Source organism: Caretta caretta, chromosome 24 (assembly GCF_965140235.1).
Source record: "Caretta caretta isolate rCarCar2 chromosome 24, rCarCar1.hap1, whole genome shotgun sequence".
Taxonomy (NCBI): domain Eukaryota; kingdom Metazoa; phylum Chordata; order Testudines; family Cheloniidae; genus Caretta; species Caretta caretta.
The window spans coordinates 18,740,577-18,758,283 of NC_134229.1; the positions used below are offsets into that span (position 1 = coordinate 18,740,577).

Genomic DNA, 17,707 nt, shown 5'->3' on the forward strand with positions numbered 1-17,707 from the left:
CACTCTCCGCTGGGACACTATGTTGGGGTTCAGGCTCTGGCTGAGCCTCTTGTGTAGCGTTATGGGCTGCTGCCGGTTCAGGTTCATTGGGGCCCTCTAGTGTTGAGGTTGCAAGTACTGGGTTCAGTGCTGGCAATGGGTCTGGTGCTGGTTGTTCCTCTGGTTCTGGTTCTGGGACTGGTTCCGTCTGGGTCTCTGGGACTGGATCCACTAGTGCTGTTGCAGACATTGGCCTGGGGTCCAGGTCCATCACCTCTGACCTGGTCCTGATAGAAGTTTCCTTGTTTAGCCTGGCTGCGGGTGACCATTCCCACCCTCTTGGGCCGCTTCACATGATTGGCCAAGTCTTTCCCCTACAGCATGGGGATGGGATAATCATCATAGACTGCAAAAGTTCACATTCCTGACCAGCCCTGGTACTGGACAGGCAATTTGGCTGTAGGCAAATTGAAAGAGTGGGACTTGAAGGGTTGAATTGTCACTTGGATCTCTGGGTTGATTAAATTGGGGTCCACTAATTAAGCATGGATAGCTGACACTTGTGCTCTGGTGTCCCTCCACTCGGTGACCTTCTTCCCACCCACACTCACAGTTTTCCTCCACTCCAAGGGTATCTGGGAGGTATCTGGGTCACTGAGGTGAGGTGGGTTGCTGGAGAACGGGGTGGTGGGACGATAAGGTGTTTGGAGGGTTCTTTGGGAGGTAGGTGGGGCCTTGGGCGTCCCCTGGTAATAGGGTGTGGTCTGGGGTTGTCCCTTCTGGTCTCCGCTCCAACTGCGACCAGTTTTCTTCTTCTCTGCCACCTCTACCCATCTGTCTCTAATCTCTCCTGCCTCGATTACAGTTTGGGCTTCCCATCAAGGATGTATCTTTCTATTTCCTCAGGAACACCCTCTAAGAATTGTTCCATTTGCATTAGGAAGGGCAAATTTACTGGAGATTCAACACTTGCTCCTGATATCCAGGCATCCCAGTGTTTCACAATGTGGTAGGCATGTCGGGTAAATGACACGTCTGGTTTCCACCTTAGGGCTCTGAACCTCCGACGAGACTGCTCGGGTGTTATCCCCATTCTGACTCTTGCCTCGGATTTAAACAGTTCATGCTCGTTCCTGTGTTCTTTAGGCATTTCAGCCGCCACCTCAGCTAATTGTCCACTGAGCTGCGGCCTCAGCTCTACCATGTATTGGTCTGTAGGGATGCTGTACAGTTATCCCACCAAGTCTCTGTTATTCTGATCACGTCATAGTTCCTTGACATCACCAGGACCTCCAGTTCTCCCTGCTTGTTTCCAAGGCTTTGTGCATTCGTATATAAGCACTTGAGACAACCTGTTAATCGCCCCTCATTCCCAGGATTAGGCAGGAGCCCTCCCCTCACAGACATTCCTGCCTGTGCTTCCTCCCGGTATCCCGCTTTCCCACTTACCTCAGGGCTTTGGTCTCCTTCCCCCGGTGAACCTAGTTTAAAGCCCTCCTCACTAGGTTCGCCAGCCTGCTGGCAAAGATGCTCTTCCCTCTCTTCGTAAGATGGAGCCCGTCTCTGCCCAGCACTCCTCCTTCATGGAACACCATCCCATGGTCAAAGAATCCAAAGCCTTCTCTCCGACACCACCTGCGTAGCCATTCGTTGACTTCCACGATTCGACGGTCCCTACCTAGGCCTTTTCCTTCCACTGGGAGGATGGACGAGAACACCACTTGCGCCTCCAACTCCTTTATCCTTCTTCCCAGAGCCACGTAGTCTGCAGTGATCCGCTCAAGGTCATTCTTGGCAGTATCATTGGTGCCCACGTGGAGAAGCAGGAAGGGGTAGCGATCCGAGGGCTTGATGAGTCTTGGCAGGCTCTCCGTCACATCGCGAATCTTAGCCCCTGGCAAGCAGCAGACTTCTCGGTTTTCCCGGTCAGGGCGGCAGATAGATGACTCAGACCCCCGGAGGAGAGAGTCCCCGACCACCACCACCCGCCTTCTCCTCTTGGGAGTGGTGGTCGTGGAACTCCCAACCTCAGGACATAGCATCTTCTGCCTTCCAACCAGCGGAGTCTCCTTCTGCTTTCTCGCCCCAGACATATCATCTGGTCCACTCTCTGCAACAATACCTGTGGAGAGAACATGAAAGCGGTTAGTTACCTGTGTCTGTGTTACTGGAACCCGGACATTCCTCTTACCTCTTCTGGAGGTCACATGTTGCCAAGCTTCTTCACTGGCCTCTTGGCTCCGCTGTGCAACCTGCTCTATATCTGTAGAGCTTTGTGCCCCTAGAAGCCTATCCTGAGTTTTGTCCAGAAAATCCTCAGTTTCTCGTATGCAAAGCAGGGTCGTTATCTGTTGCTCCAGACCTTCAATCTTCTCTTCCAATATGGAGACCAGCTTGCAGTTTGTACAGACAAAGTCGCTTCTGTCCTGTGGAAGAAAGACAAACATGGCACATCCAGTGCAGGTCACAACAGCTGAACCCCCCCCTTCCATATCACCTTCCTACTATGAGCTTCCTCAGAGCAGTTTGCAAGACGTAAGCCTCACTGGGCTCACTCCAGGCGAACTCCCAGGCAAACTCCTGCTGTGAGCTGCTCTGCTGTCCTCCGCTGCTCAGCTGGTTCACCGCCACTCAGCTGGGAACTACAGGCCAGTAAGCCTCACCTCAGTCCCTGGAAAAATCATGGAGCAGGTCCTCAAAGAATCAATCCTGAAGCACTTGCATGAGAGGAAAGTGATCAGGAACAGCCAGCATGGATTCACCAAGGGAAGGTCATGCCTGACTAATCTAATCGCCTTTTATGATGAGATTACTGGTTCTGTGGATGAAGGGAAAGCAGTGGATGTATTGTTTCTTGACTTCAGCAAAGCTTTTGACACGGTCTCCCACAGTATTCTTGTCAGCAAGTTAAGGAAGTATGGGCTGGATGAATGCACTACAAGGTGGGTAGAAAGCTGGCTAGATTGTCGGGCTCAACGGGTAGTGATCAATGGCTCCATGTCTAGTTGGCAGCCGGTATCAAGTGGAGTGCCCCAAGGGTCGGTCCTGGGGCCGGTTTTGTTCAATAACTTCATAAATGATCTGGAGGATGGTGTGGATTGCACTCTCAGCAAATTTGCGGATGATACTAAACTGGGAGGAGTAGTAGATACGCTGGAGGGCAGGGATAGGATACAGAGGAACCTAGACAAATTGGAGGATTGGGCCAAAAGAAATCTGATGAGGTTCAATAAGGATAAGTGCAGGGTCCTGCACTTAGGATGGAAGAATCCAATGCACCACTACAGACTAGGGACCGAATGGCTAGGCAGCAGTTCTGCAGAAAAGGACCTAGGGGTGACAGTGGATGAGAAGCTGGATATGAGTCAGCAGTGTGCCCTTGTTGCCAAGAAGGCCAATGGCATTTTGGGATGTATAAGTAGGGGCATAGCGAGCAGATCGAGGGACGTGATCGTTCCCCTCTATTCGACATTGGTGAGGCCTCATCTGGAGTACTGTGTCCAGTTTTGGGCCCCACACTACAAGAAGGATGTGGATAAATTGGAGAGAGTCCAGCGAAGGGCAACAAAAATGATTAGGGGTCTGGAACACATGACTTATGAGGAGAGGCTGAGGGAGCTGGGATTGTTTAGCCTGCAGAAGAGAAGAATGAGGGGGATTTGATAGCTGCTTTCAACTACCTGAAAGGGGGTTCCAAAGAGGATGGCTCTAGACTGTTCTCAATGGTAGCAGATGACAGAACGAGGAGTAATGGTCTCAAGTTGCAGTGGGGGAGGTTTAGATTGGATATTAGGAAAAACTTTTTCACTAAGAGGGTGGTGAAACACTGGAATGCGTTACCTAGGGAGGTGGTAGAATCTCCTTCCTTAGAGGTTTTTAAGGTCAGGCTTGACAAAGCCCTGGCTGGGATGATTTAACTGGGAATTGGTCCTGCTTCAAGCAGGGGGTTGGACTAGATGACCTTCTGGGGTCCCTTCCAATCCTGATATTCTATGATTCTATGATTTTCCAATTCCGATATCTCTTTTATACGCTGGGGTGACCACATCTCCACACAGTTTTCAAGAATGGGAGTAGCATGGATTTATATAGGGGCAATATGACATTTACTGTCTCATTATCTCTCCCTTTCTTAATGATTCCCAACATTCTGTTCTCTTTTTTGACATGCACTGCGTACTGTGAACTATCCACTGTGACTCCAAGATCTCTTTCTTGACTGGGAACAGCTAATTTAGACTCCATGTCTGGTTTTGGAAGCAAGTAGTTTTAAGTGAGGGGAAACTTGGGCTATGCAAGACACATCAGACTGCCACAATGGGTATAGCTGTCTGGAAATGTCGAGAGCCCCTGGCCTAGATCAAAGGCATGGCGAAGGTAGAACAGTGTGTTTGGAGTTTCAATTTCATGAAAACCAATGGGCCGTGGTATGGTTTTCCCTTCCCCGTCTGCTGTTTTCGCGGAGTAACAACCATTCACCCTGAGCACAGCCCTGGGACTCACTGACCCAGCAGAGACGGTGGAGGGATGCTAAGGAGGAACTTTAGGACCAGGAAAGTGCTGAGTCCAAAGGCAGGGGCCATCGTGTGTGCTGACTGCCGCGTTCCTCCCTCCCTCATCGAAGGCAAAGCCTACGTGGGTGGGGGCCCTGCCAGCTTGTTCTCTGGGAGAAGAAGCTGTAAGGATGGATTCAGGGAAGGATCCTGCCTCGCTGCGCTGGCTGGACTCTTACAGGGACCAGAACCAGATGCAAAGCGGGGATCCCCGGAGACGGTCTGGGGGCACCTGAAAAGACTTGGGAGAATGGCAGGTTCTTCCATCACCGCCACCGTTTGGAATTACAGACTGCAACTCATCTGGGCATGAATTTTACCGCCTTTAACCCCTTGTGACCCTCATTCCCTTTCCTTAGCTCACGAACCTTTAGCGAGTTTCCTACAGACCTGGCTCCAGGGTTGCCTTTGGTGGAGGATCTGGGGTCCCGTGGCTCTGGGGTAAGTGACCGGTCTCCTGGGGCTGGGAACAACCTGGGTGGTCTGGTTTGGGGTGTACGTGACCTTTCCTCACAAAGTCCGGCTTGTCTGAGAGTATCTGAGGGGACTGGCTGTGACTCCGGGGTCAGATGGGGGCAGCGATCCAGGAGTTCACACTGGGTGAAATCTGCTCACAGAGCACCACCGGTTGGGGGGATCTGCCCTGTTTCCTGACACCTTCCCTGAGCCCGGCACTCCCAGTGGAGCCGCCCCAGAGAGCGGGACGAACTGAGCCCTGCAAAATCAACCTAGAAGGACATTTCTCCCCTCCAGGGCGTTCCCACCCGCCTGGACAGCTGGGTGAGCCATGGCCTCTCCTTCCCACAGCCCTCCTTCCCCAGGGGAGCTCAGCCAGCCAGTGCCTTTCCAGAGGCCATGGGCCTTGCCTTGGGGGAGGGGGTCTAGGCAGGACTCCTGGGTTCCATTCCCTGGCCCTGCAAGGGGAGAGGGGTCCAGTGGTTAGAGCAGGGGTCTTGGGAGCCAGGACTCCTGGGCTCTATCCCTGGCTTTCAGAAGGGAGTATGGTCTGGTGGGTTACAGGGTGGGGTACTGGGAGTCAGGACTCCCGGGTTCCCTTCCTGCCAGCATCACTTGTGCACAGATAGGGGCGGGGTGGGGCCCGGTACGGGACGGTCAGGGGACAAGGAGCTAGGTGGGTACTTTCCCCACAACTCGCTTTATTCAGCCAATGCACAAAAGGAACCCGCAATCTCCCCCAAAGAGAAGCAGCAGCCAGTGGCTGCTGAAGGGAGGTGCACTGCAGCCCGGCACGCAGCAGAAGGGGAGGATGCCAGGCCGGGGCTCAGGGCTCCCCGATGCCTCCACGGGCCCTGGGAGCTGGGAAGCACTTGGCCTGGCTCAGGATCTCCGGCACGCCCTGGGCATATTTCTTCAAAAACGCTCTCTTCATGCAGGCGCCAGGGGAGCCACATCCAGCCACAATCTTCCTCAGTTTGATGTCACCTGGACAGGGGAGAGACGTGATCAGGGGCTCCCAATTCCCCCCCCCAACCCACATGAGGTCCCTCCCAGCAGGACTGCACCCGGCTCTGCAGGCAGACTGGGGTCTAGTGCTCAGAGCAGGGGGCCTGGAACAACGTGAGAACATAACAGAGGAATGGCCCTCCTGGGTCACCCCAAAGGTCCATCTAGCCCAGTATCCTCTGGCCAATGCCAGGTGCCCCAGAGGGAATGAACAGAACAGGGAATCATCCAGTGATCCATCCCCTGTCGCCCATTCCCAGCTCCTGGCAAACAGAGGCTAGGGCCACCTTCCCTGCCCATCCTGGCTAATAGCCACAGATGGACCTGTCCTCCAGGAACTTCTCTAATTCCTGTTTGAACCCTGTTATAGTCTGCGCCTTCACAACTTCCCCCGGCAATGAGTTCCACAGGTTTCTTGTGCGTTGTGTGAAGCAGTACTTCCTTTGGTTTGTTTTATACCTGCTGCCTGTGGAGACCCCTCCTTCTTATGTTAGGAGGAGTAAATAACACTTCCTTCTTTACTTCGTCCACACGCTTCAACCTTCTTTAGACCTCGATCATATCCCCCCTTAGCCGTTTCATTTCCAAGCTGAAGAGTCTCACTCTTATTAATCTCTCCTCATATGGCAGCCATTCCATCCCCCTCATCATTTTGGTTGGCATTTTCTGAAGCCTTTCCAATTCCAATAGATCTTTTTTGAGACAGGGCGACCACATCCGTCCGCAGTGTTCAAGCTGTGGGCGTCCCATGGATTTATATTGAGGCAACACGATCTTTGGGGTTAGATCTCTGTCCTATTCTCTGTCCCTTTATGAATGATTCCCAGCATTCTGTTTGCTTTTTTGACGGCCGCTGCACATGGAGTGGATGATTTCAGAGAACTCTCCACAGTGACTCCAAGATCTTTCTTGAGTGGTAAATTCGACCCATCATTGTGTATGTCTACTTGGGATTACGTTTGCCCATGTGCATTACTTTGCATTTATCAACACTGAATTTCCTCTGCCATTTTGTTGCCCAGTCACCCAGTTCTGAGAGACCCTTTAGTACCTCTTCACAGTCTGCTTTGGACTTTGCTATCTTGAGTAGGTTTGTATTTTCTGCAAATTTTGCCACCTCACTATTTACCCTTTTTTCCAGAACATTTCGGAAATTGGTGAATAGCACTGGGCCCAGTGCAGATCCCTGGGGGACTCCCACTATTTACCTCTCTCCCTTCTGAAAACTGACCATTTCTTCTGACCCTTTTTTCCCTATCTTTATAACCAGTTACTGAGCCATGAGAGGATTTTATCCCATGACAGCTCACTTTGCTTAAGAGCCTTTGGTGAGGGACGCTTTCTGAAAATCTAAGTACACTATATCCATGGGATCACCCTTGTCCACACTCTTGTTGACCCCCTCAGAGAATTCTCGTACACTGGTGAGGCGTGATTTCCCTTTACCGAAACCATGTTGACCCTTCCACAACTAATTATGTTCATCTATGTGACTGACAGTTCTCTTCTTTCCTATAGTTTCAATGAGTTTGCCCTGTACTGAAGTCAGACTTATTGGCCTGTAGTTGCCGGGATCACCTCTGGAGCCCTGTAGCCAGACAGCCAGCCCCCCCCCCCCCCCCCGCCCCCTCAGACCAGCATTGCTGGAAACACAGGAGGAAGCCAGAACAGGGCACTTAACATATATTCCAGCACAGCCTTTGAAGCAGTGAAAAGCACAGGTGTGCTGCTACAATGTGCCTCTGGGAACAGATACAATGATTAAGCTCACAGCAGGCAGAGGCCCTGTGACAGACATGGCTCTTAGCCCCTACTAAATAGCGTGATGCACACACCCCAACATCCGAGGTGGGAAAATATTTACCCTGATAAAAGAAATGTCCAGTTGTCGACACTTATTGTTTCTCTCCCTTGCAAGTGTAAACTACTCTTGCGAAATTTGGCGTCACCCAGACAGACCAGCCCTAATTTGGCAGAAGAAAGGAGAAAGAGAATAAAGGAGTACAGAGGTATAAGTAGGGGACCTACAGCACCATGGTTTTGGAGTGCTTTTCACTATCTATCTGCTGGTTAGATAAGTGACAGCCTCCCAAGGCTTCTGCAGCTAAGAGGGTCCCTAAGCCTTGTCCCTTATTCGTCTTTCCGTGGAATTGAGTGACCGATCCTGGCTTGGCACCGCTGGAATCGAGAGATGCAAGGAGGGTAAGAAGCACCCACACCTGATCTCCTATCTTTAGTGTACACATATTTTGAAATAGAGCTCTGTACTTTGTTTTCTTTCTTTGGGATTGTGGCTTCAGTTTTGTAACCTGTTTGTGTGTGTAACATCTCTACATTTAAATAAGTAGGCACTAGCAATTTTGTAACCACATGATTAGAATCTAGCTTCATAAATTTTGGGAACCATTTGTGCATAAGCCTGACTTGTTTTCTCTGGTTTACTGTAAAGCAGCCAACACAATGAAAGAACCTCAGCCATTTTGGCTCTAAAGCCTGGCCATTAAGTGAGAGTACTAAGAGCCTAGCTTTGAGTTGTGCCGCCTCCACGGGGCAAACTCTTGGGGCACCTGTCAGTCAATCCTGGCTGCCCGCTGCGAAGGAGCTCTGAGCTCTAGCAGTTAAAGTCACGGGTGGTTAGGACCTTGGGGCATCCGTCAGCCTAGCCCGGGCTGCCCGCCGCGAAGGGACAGTGCGTCCTAGTGGTTAAAGTCACGGATGGTATAAACGGGCATAGCTGGCACCTCACCAAACATCCTTGGCCATCGGCTAACAAGCCCTTTTTTGAAACAGGCGTGTCATTAGCTGTCCTCCAGCCAGTTGAGACAGAAGCTGATTTAAATGGTAGGTTACAAACCACAGTTAGTAGTTCTGTTATTTGACATTTGAGTTCCTTCCGAACTCTTGGGCGAATCCCATCTGGTCCTGGTGACTTATCACTGTTTAATTTATCAATTTGTTGCAAAAACTCCTGTAATGACTCCTCAATCTGGGACAGTTCCTCAGATTTGTCACCAAAACAGAATGGCTCCGATTTGGGAATCTCCCTCCCATCCTCAGCCGTGAAGACTGATGCAGAGAATTCATTTAGTTTCTCCGCAGTGGCCTTATCCTCCTTGGGTGCTCCTTTGGCATCTCAGCAAGTAGGACTCCTGGGTTCTCTCTGCAACTCTGCCAGGGGAGTGGAGTCTAGTGGGTCAGAGCAAGGGGGTCTGGGACTGAGCCAGGACACCTGGGCTCCATCTCATACTCTGTGTTCAGACCCCGCCCGCATCTGGAGGACTTACCCCATGTTACTATCCCAGATTCCATAACACAATAGTCCTCGGTGCCGGTGCAGGCCAAGAGCTCCTTCCTGTTCCAGTGATGTGGCCCCACTCTGAGGAACGACGGGCACTGCCGGCCGTTGGGGACGGAGCTCACAGTTGGCACTGAGAAAAGTCAGACACACACAGTCAGCCAAGGGTGGGGAGTCACCACACATTGGGCTCAATCCCAGCTCGGGGAAGAGAGTGGGGTCTAGTGGTTAGGAATGGGAGCTTTGGGCTGGGAGCCAGGACTCCTGGGTTCTCTCCAGGCAGGTGTGGCTGGAGCAGGGCTCTAGGTTTGCAGCAGACACGCACCTGGGATGGCCCCGGCGTTGCAGCCGTCGGTGTCACAGCAGGCGATGTTCGCCCGCGCGGTGACATTGTGCGGGAAGGTCAGCGAGAAGGGGCCGGGCTCACAATTCTTGGGCTCCAGGCACGATTTACCTGTGTAGGAGAAGGAGTTTCCCTCTGTGGAAGGGAAACAGAGCATCACCTCTGAGCTCCCCAATGGACCCCCAGCCGCTCCATCCTCCCCTTTTGTTCCATCCACCCCACCCCCAACTAATCTCATTTCCCCACCCCCCACGATAAAACCCTCTCTTCTGTCTGATCCAGGCCCCACAGCCACCCACTGCAATACCCCATCTCATCCCATCCCCCGTCAATGACATTATCATTCCAGACTGAGCAGTCCCTACTCCTGGAGAGCAGAGGAGACTATTGGTTAGAGTAGGGGGACGGGCTGGGAGCCAGGATTCCTGGGTTCGACCCCTGGCTTCAGGAGGACAATGGTGTCTACACTTAGTAGAAATCTTCTTTCACTCACCCAGCCTGATCTCTGCCACGACGGTGATGCAGGTCCCTTCCCAGGGGGCGCAGGGCTGCAGGGGGCCGGAGCACGATTGCTCTCTGGACGCACACACCTCGCATTGCAGAGCGCTCCCTGGAGGTTGGAAAAATCCATTCTCAGTACAAACCCCAGCTCCACACCCCTCCTCAGGCAGTGCCCGTGGGCGAAATACCACCAGCAACCAAGAGGTGGCGCTGTGGGAGTTGTAACCACCAATGCCTCCTCACTGAACGTGTGGGCCGGCAGATCGTGGAGAAATGCCACCTGCTTTTGCAGCAGTTCTGCCCAGTTCCATTTAACTCTCCGGATGGGGAAAGGCATCTTCCTAGCTGGTCATTTGTATCTTACTCAAAACCACAGACAAGTCTGTTTGCTGCCTGAGTGTCTGTGGCTAGAATACATTTTCAGCTGCTGACGTGGCTATCTGGGGTGCAGCTTGTGCCTGCGAACAAACCCCACACGTCTGTGTAGACAGAAAAACAAGAATTCGGCTGTTCTGAAGAGGGGTTTCTGCCTGGCTTTGTGGTGAACCTTTCTCACACACACACACACACCCCGCCGTCACTCTCTGCTCCAGGCCTCTGCCTCTCAGAGTTACATCAGCTCAGCCACACTCGACTTCAGCCCACTTTTCATCGCTGATCCTGCCAATTCTCTTCTTCAGAATACGATTGAGGCTTGTTAAACCTTTGGATTGATGGCTGTTCGTCTCCAGCCAGCGATCCCAGGAGCATCATCTCTTTCCTCTCCAGAGCGTGGGGGCTTTTAAATTCATTACGTGAGCATAAGGTAGTTTTAAGAAAGAAAGAAAGGAAGATTTTCCCACTTTGTTTTTTTTAGAGCATTCATGTGGAAACATCAATTAAACCTCAGAACACCTTCCCCGCCCCTTCTATGTCCCTAGATGGTTGGAAAGTTATATTATCCCTATCAAAGAAATATGGAAACTGAGGTAGAAAAAAGATGTGTTCAGTTCAGGGTTAGAACCAAGAAGACAGCTGAGAACTCCTCACTTCTGACTCCCAGCCCACTCTAACCCACGAGATCCCACGCCTCTTTCAGAGCCACGGACAGAGCCCGGGAGTCCTGATTTGCAGCCATCTCTGCTCAAACTCACTACACCCCAGCCCGCTTCTACAGCTGGGGAATGAGCCCAGAAGTCCTGGCTCCCAGCCCCCACCCGTTGCACCCCCATTCCCCTTTCAAACCCGGAGAATGAACCCAGGAGTCCTGGCAGGAATCTCAGCACTGACAGGCAGGGGAACATTTCTAGGCAGGATGACATGTGGACGGGGGTGCTGCTCCTCATCGGGATGACCCCAAGCTCGGGCGAGAGGTGGAGGAGGAATGAGAAGAAGGAAGGACAGACGGACTCAGACCCGCTGGCCAGGCCCCTAGCATGGGCTGTGGGAGTCCCAGACTCCAATCCCTGCTCTCCCTGAGTCAGCCGGGGGACGTGGCACCGGGTTTTCCTCTTGCTGGTTTTACCCACAAATTCCATCCTGACCCCAGAATCCGCCATCCACAGCGGCACGTTCCCCAAGTGAATTCTCGACCCCACCACCTGGCTCCCTGTGCCCGGGGACGGACGGGACTCACCTGTGGCCAGGAGAGCGGACAGCAGGCAGAGGGGCAGAGCCACCCACATGGTGCCTGGATGTTAGCTGCAGTGACAGAACAGTGAGGAAGCATCTGGCTGCGGTTTTATCCGGCAGGTTGGCAAATACCTGCCCCCTGGGGGATGGGCTGGGGCTGCCCCATGACATCCTGGTGCACCCGGAGATGAGAGATTTCACAGCCCTGCATGTGACATTGGCTGATCAGGTGATGCAATGTGTCTTGAGGCCAATTCCCTTGTGCTTTAGTGGAGATCAGTGGTTCTCAGCCAGGGGTCCGTGTACTCCAGGGGTACACACAAGTCTTCAGGGGGTACATCAGCTTATCTTGATGTTTGCCTCATTTTACAACAGGCCAGATATAAAGCACGAGTGAAGTCAGTACGAGCTAAAATTTCCTGACACAATGACTTGTTTCTGCAGCTCTATGTACTATCCACTGAACTGTAAGAACAAGATTTATATCCCAGTGGAGTTATCTTATAATTACACGGGGGAACTGAGAAAGGAAGCTATTTGTCAGTCACAATGTGGCCGTAACACTTATGTATTTTTATAATAACATAAGAAAGGACCTGTCATAAATATAAAGGGAAGGGGAACCACCTTTCTGTCCCCGGTGCTATAAAATCCCCCATGGCCAGTGGCAAAACACTTTCACTTGTTGTCATAAATAGAAAGGGAAGGGTAAACTCCTTCATAATCCCTCCTCTCCAGAGGAAAAATCCTCTCACCTGTAAAGGGTTAAGAAGCTAAAGGTAACCTCGCTGGCACCTGACCAAAATGACCAATGAGGAGATAAGATACTTTCAAAAGCTGGGAGGAGGGAGAAAAACAAAGGGTCTGTGTGATGCTTTTGCCGGGGACAGAACAGGAATGGACTCTTAGAATTTAGTAAGTAATCTAGCTAGGTATGTGTTAGATTATGATTTCTTTAAATGGCTGAGAAAATAGCTGTGCTGCATAGAATGGATATTCCTGTCTGTGTGTGTCTTTTTTTAACTTAAGGTTTTGCCTAGAGGGATTCTCTCTGTTTTGAATCTAATTCCCCTGTAAGGTATTTGCCATCCTGATTTTACAGAGGTGATTCTTTTCTACTTCTATTAAAAGTCTTCTTGTAAGGAAACTGAATGCTTTTTCATTGTCCTAAGATCCAAGGGTTTGGGTCTGTGGTCACCTATGCAAATTGGTGAGGATTTGTACCAAACCTTCCCCAGGAAGTGGGGTGCAAGGGTTGGGAGGATTTGGGGGGAAAGGCGTGTCCAAACTACGTTTCCCAGTAAACCCAGTTAAAGTTTGGTGGTGGCAGTGGAAATCTAGGGGCAAAGGACAAAATTAATTTGTACCTTGGGGAAGTTTTCACCTAAGCTGATGAAAGTAAGCTTAGGAGGTTTTCATGCAGGTCCCCACATCTGTACCCTAGAGTTCAGAGTGGGAAGGAACCTTGACATGGTGACAGAGTGGTGGGATTAACCTGAAATCATTTTGAGATCAATTTGAGATATTTTTGAACCAGAAAAACGGATTTTAAAAAGGAAATATTTTTTTTCCTTTGGGGCTGCTGGAAAGGAGGTCCAACTGAAAGCAACTAGTTTTTTCTCTGCTTTGGGGCCAGAGCAGAGACAAAAGGGGATTATCTTTGTGAATTGCAGGTTTTCTTTGCCTGGAGACAGAGTAGTTAATCTCCTGCAGGGAAATTCACAGTCTTCGAAAACCTGAGGTTTTTTCCCCCCTAAAACTAAATGGGAGGGGGGGGGGGTGTTCCACCCATTTGCCTGGAGACAAAAGTGGCAGGGGTTTTTTTTTTTTAGGATTTTGATTTTTTTTTTCGAAGGAGCACAGATTTGAACACGAAATTTTTTTTCCTTTGGGGCTGCTGATAAGCAGGTTTCTAAGTAGTTGGAGGTTTTTTGCTTTGATTTGGGGCCAGAGCAGAGACAAAGGGAATTGTCTTTTTCTGTAGGCTGACAATCACTATCAGAGAATAGGTATCCTATTCCAGCACAGCAAAATTTTACAGCCAAGTTTTGTTTGCTTATTTCCAAACCTCCGGTGAAAAGTTGGTTAAAAACAGAGAGGTTAGGATGACAGAATCCACGGCTCAACAAAAGCTGGAATTAGCCAGATTTCAGGCTGAGGAAAAACAAAAGGAACGTGAAAGACAGATAGAACTCATGCGGCTGGAGAAGGAGGTACAGGAGGCTGCCCACAGGAGGGAAATGGAGGCAAGGAAGCATGTGGAGGAGGAGAAGGAAAAAGAGAGGAAGCATGAACTGGAGATGGAGCAAGTAAAGACTCAGCAGAATATACCAACAAACCCTAGCAATCCTTCTCCAGGTAGCACTTCCCATCCCAGAAAGTTCCCCACCTACAAGGCAGGCGATGATACCGAGGCCTTCTTAGAAAAGTTCAAAAGGGCCTGCCTTGGGTACAGCATCCCTACAGACCAATACATGGTAGAGCTGAGGCCGCAGCTCAGTGGACAATTAGCTGAGGTGGCGGCTGAAATGCCTAAAGCACACATGAACGAGTATGAACTGTTCAAATCCAAGGCGAGAGTCAGAATGGGGATAACACCCAAGCATTCTCGTCGGAGATTCAGAGCCCTAAGGTGGAAACCAGACGTGTCATTTACCCGACATGCCTACCACATTGTGAATCACTGGGATGCCTGGATATCAGCAGCAAGTGTTGAATCTCCAGTAAATTTGCCCTTCCTACTGCAAATGGAACAATTCTTAGAGGGTGTTCCTGAGGAAATAGAAAGATATATCCTAGAAGGGAAGCCCAAAACTGTAATCGAGGCAGGAGAGATCGGAGCCAGATGGGTGCAGGTGGCAGAGAAGAAGAAAACTGGTCGCAGTTGGAGCGGAGACCAGAAGGGACAACCCCAGACCACACCCTCTTACCCAGGGTCACCCAAAGCCCCACCTACCTCCCAAAGAACCCTCCAGACAACTTATCGTCCCACCACCCCGTTGTGCAGGGCCGCCCCTCTATCCATCCCGACACACCTGTGAGGAAGTGGAAGCGTTCTTAATGTTTCCTCTGAATAGTGTGGGGGTGCCTCAGTTTCTCCTAGGCAGTTCTTAAGTATCTAGGTGGTGGGATAAGGGTGTATGATCCTTGCAGAGCCCGAGAGGGCAGGTGTGTGCAGGGGTCTGGAGACAGAGAATGGCCGACACCCTGTTTCCTGGCCACTGATGGCCTGGGCCCTTCCCCCCTGCAAGGTGAGAGCTAAAGGGTTGGAGAACAAAGGAATCAGGTGATCTCCTGGCCCGGGAAAGGGGAAAGCCCAGAGGAGGTGGGGCTGGAGGGAGTTTCAGTTTGGGGCTGGCTGGGGAGTGGAGTGAAGTGCAGACGGGGTTGTCTGGCTCACTGCCCCCCAAAATGGACCTGGCTGAGGGGTCCTGTTCTCTGCACCCACAAGCTCTGTTTTAGAGCATGTTCCTGTTGTCTAATAAACCTCTGTTTTACTGGCTGGCTGATCGTCCCGTCTGACTGTGGAGTTGGGGGGCAGGACCCTCTGGCTTCCCCAGGAACCTGCCTGGGTGGACTCGCTGTGGGAAGCGCGTGGAATGGCAAAGGAGGCTGAATGCTCCGAGATCAGACCCAGGAAGGTGGAAGCCGGGTGAGCTGTGTGTCCTGCAGACAGGCTGCTCCCAGAGAGGAGACTTCCCCAGAGTCCTGCCTGGCTTCGTAGGGAGCAGCTCCAGAGCATCGCCCGGGGACTCCCTGACAACACCCATCCTTCTGTCCGTCCATCCTCCTACACGTCCACCCTTCCCACCCCACACCCATCCATCCATTCCCCTAAGAGACTGTCTGTCCATCCATCCATCCGCCTTCACGCCTGTCCATCCATCTCCCTACACACCTGCCAAGGTTCCTTCCCCACTCTGAACTCTAGGGTACAGATGTGGGGACCTGCATGAAAACCTCCTAAGCTTACTTTTACCAGCTTAGGTGAAAACTTCCCCAAAGTACAAATTAATTTTGTCCTTTGCCCCTAGATTTCTACTGCCACCACCAAACTTTAACTGGGTTAACTGGGAAACATAGTTTGGACACGTCTTTCCCCCCAAAATCCTCCCAACTCTTGCACCCCACTTCCTGGGGAAGGTTTGGTAAAAATCCTCAACAATTTGCATAGGTGACCACAGACCCAAACCCTTGGATCTTAGAACAATGAAAAAGCATTGAGTTTCCTTACAAGAAGACTTTTAATAGAAGTAGAAAAGAATCACCTCTGTAAAATCAGGATGGCAAATACCTTACAGGGGAATTAGATTCAAAAGAGAGAGAATCCCTCTTGGCAAAACCTTAAGTTACAAAAAGACACACAGACAGGAATATCCATTCTATGCAGCACAGCTATTTTCTCAGCCATGTAAAGAATCATAATCTAACACACACCTAGCTAGATTACTTACTAAGTTCTAAGAGTCCATTCCTGGTCTGTCTCCAGCAAAAGCATCACACAGACAAACACAAACCCTTTGTTTTTCTCCCTCCTCCCAGCTTTTGAAAGCATCTTATCTCCTCATTGGTCATTTTGGGTAGGTGCCAGCGAGGTTACCTTTAGCTTCTTAACCCTTTACAGGTGAGAGGATTTTTCCTCTGGACAGGAGGGATTATAAAGGGGTTTACACTTCCCTTTATATTTATGACAACAGGTGAAAGTGTTTTGCCACTGGCCATGAGGGATTTTAGAGCACCAGGGACAGAAAGGTGGTTCCCCTTCCCTTTATATTTATGACAGGTCCTTTCTTATGTTCTTCTAAAAATATATAAAAGTGTCACGGCCACACTGTGACTGACAAATAGCTTCCTTTCTCATTTCCACTGTGTAATTATAAGATAACTCCACTGGGATATAAATATTGGTCTTACAGTTCAGTGGATAGTACATAGAGCTGCACAAACAAGCCACTGTGTCCGGAAATTTTAGCTCGTACTGACTTCACTCGTGCTTTTTATCTGGCCTGTTGTAAAATGAGGCAAACATCAAGATGAGCTGATGTACCACCCTGGAAGACCTGTGTGTACCCCTGGGGTACACGGACCCCTGGCTGAGAACCACTGCTCTCCACAAATGCACAAGGAAATTGGCCTCAAGACACATTGGCATCACCTGATCAGCCAGTGTCCCATGCAGGGTTGTGAAATCTCCCATCTCCGGTCACACCAGGATGTCACGGGGCAGCCCCAGCCGATCCCGCAGGGGGCAGGTATTTGCCAACCTTTCCTCAGAGAAGGACCTGGGGATTACAGTGGATGAGAAGCTGGCTATGAGTCAGCAGGGTGGCCTTGTTGCCAAGAAGGCCAACGGCATTTTGAGCTGCATCAGTAGGAGCGTTGCCAGCAGATGGAGGGAAGTGATTATTCCCCTCTATTCGGCACTGGTGAGGCCACATCTGGAGTACTGGGTCCAGTTTTGGGCCCCCCACTACAGAAGGGATGTGGAAAAATTGGAGAGAGTCCAGCGGAGGGCAACGAAAATGTTAGGGGGCTGGAGCACGTGACTTAGGAGGGGAGGCTGAGGGAACTGGGCTTCTTTCGTCTGCAGAAGAGAAGAGTGAGGGGGAATTTGATAGCACCTTCAACTACCTGAGGGGGGTCCCAAAGGGGATGGAGCTCGGCTGTTCTCAGTGGTGGCAGATGACAGAACGACGAGCAATGGTCTCCAGTTGCAGTGGGGGAGGTCTAGGTTGGAGGTCGAGGGGAGGGACGGCATCCACAGGACAGCAACCGGGACCCCAGGGCAGGTCACAGCGGTGAGAGCTCAGCTTCCCGGCCCTGGGGAGCAGCTGGCCGCATGCTGCATGGTGGACGTCTCTTTTTCTTCCATCGGCGGCGGTTGCTACTTCAGGCTCATGGTGGCCAGCGAGAAGCCGGGAAGGCTGGGCTGTGCAGGCCCTGGGGCCCGCCCGCCCCTTC

The 17,707-nt window shown here is 51.1% G+C and overlaps 1 protein-coding gene across 1 annotated transcript; it reads right to left on the minus strand.

Annotated features, from left to right (window-relative positions):
* Nucleotides 1–5,814: 5,814 nt before the first annotated feature.
* LOC142069965 (phospholipase A2 inhibitor and Ly6/PLAUR domain-containing protein-like) lies at nucleotides 5,815–11,799 on the minus strand. The gene is made up of 5 exons (XM_075122810.1): nucleotides 11,751–11,799; nucleotides 10,128–10,244; nucleotides 9,617–9,769; nucleotides 9,281–9,424; nucleotides 5,815–5,975 (listed from the first exon to the last, which is right to left on the minus strand). The coding sequence occupies exons 1-5, from the start codon at nucleotides 11,797–11,799 to the stop codon at nucleotides 5,815–5,817; spliced, it is 624 nt and encodes a 207-aa protein (XP_074978911.1).
* Nucleotides 11,800–17,707: the final 5,908 nt, after the last annotated feature.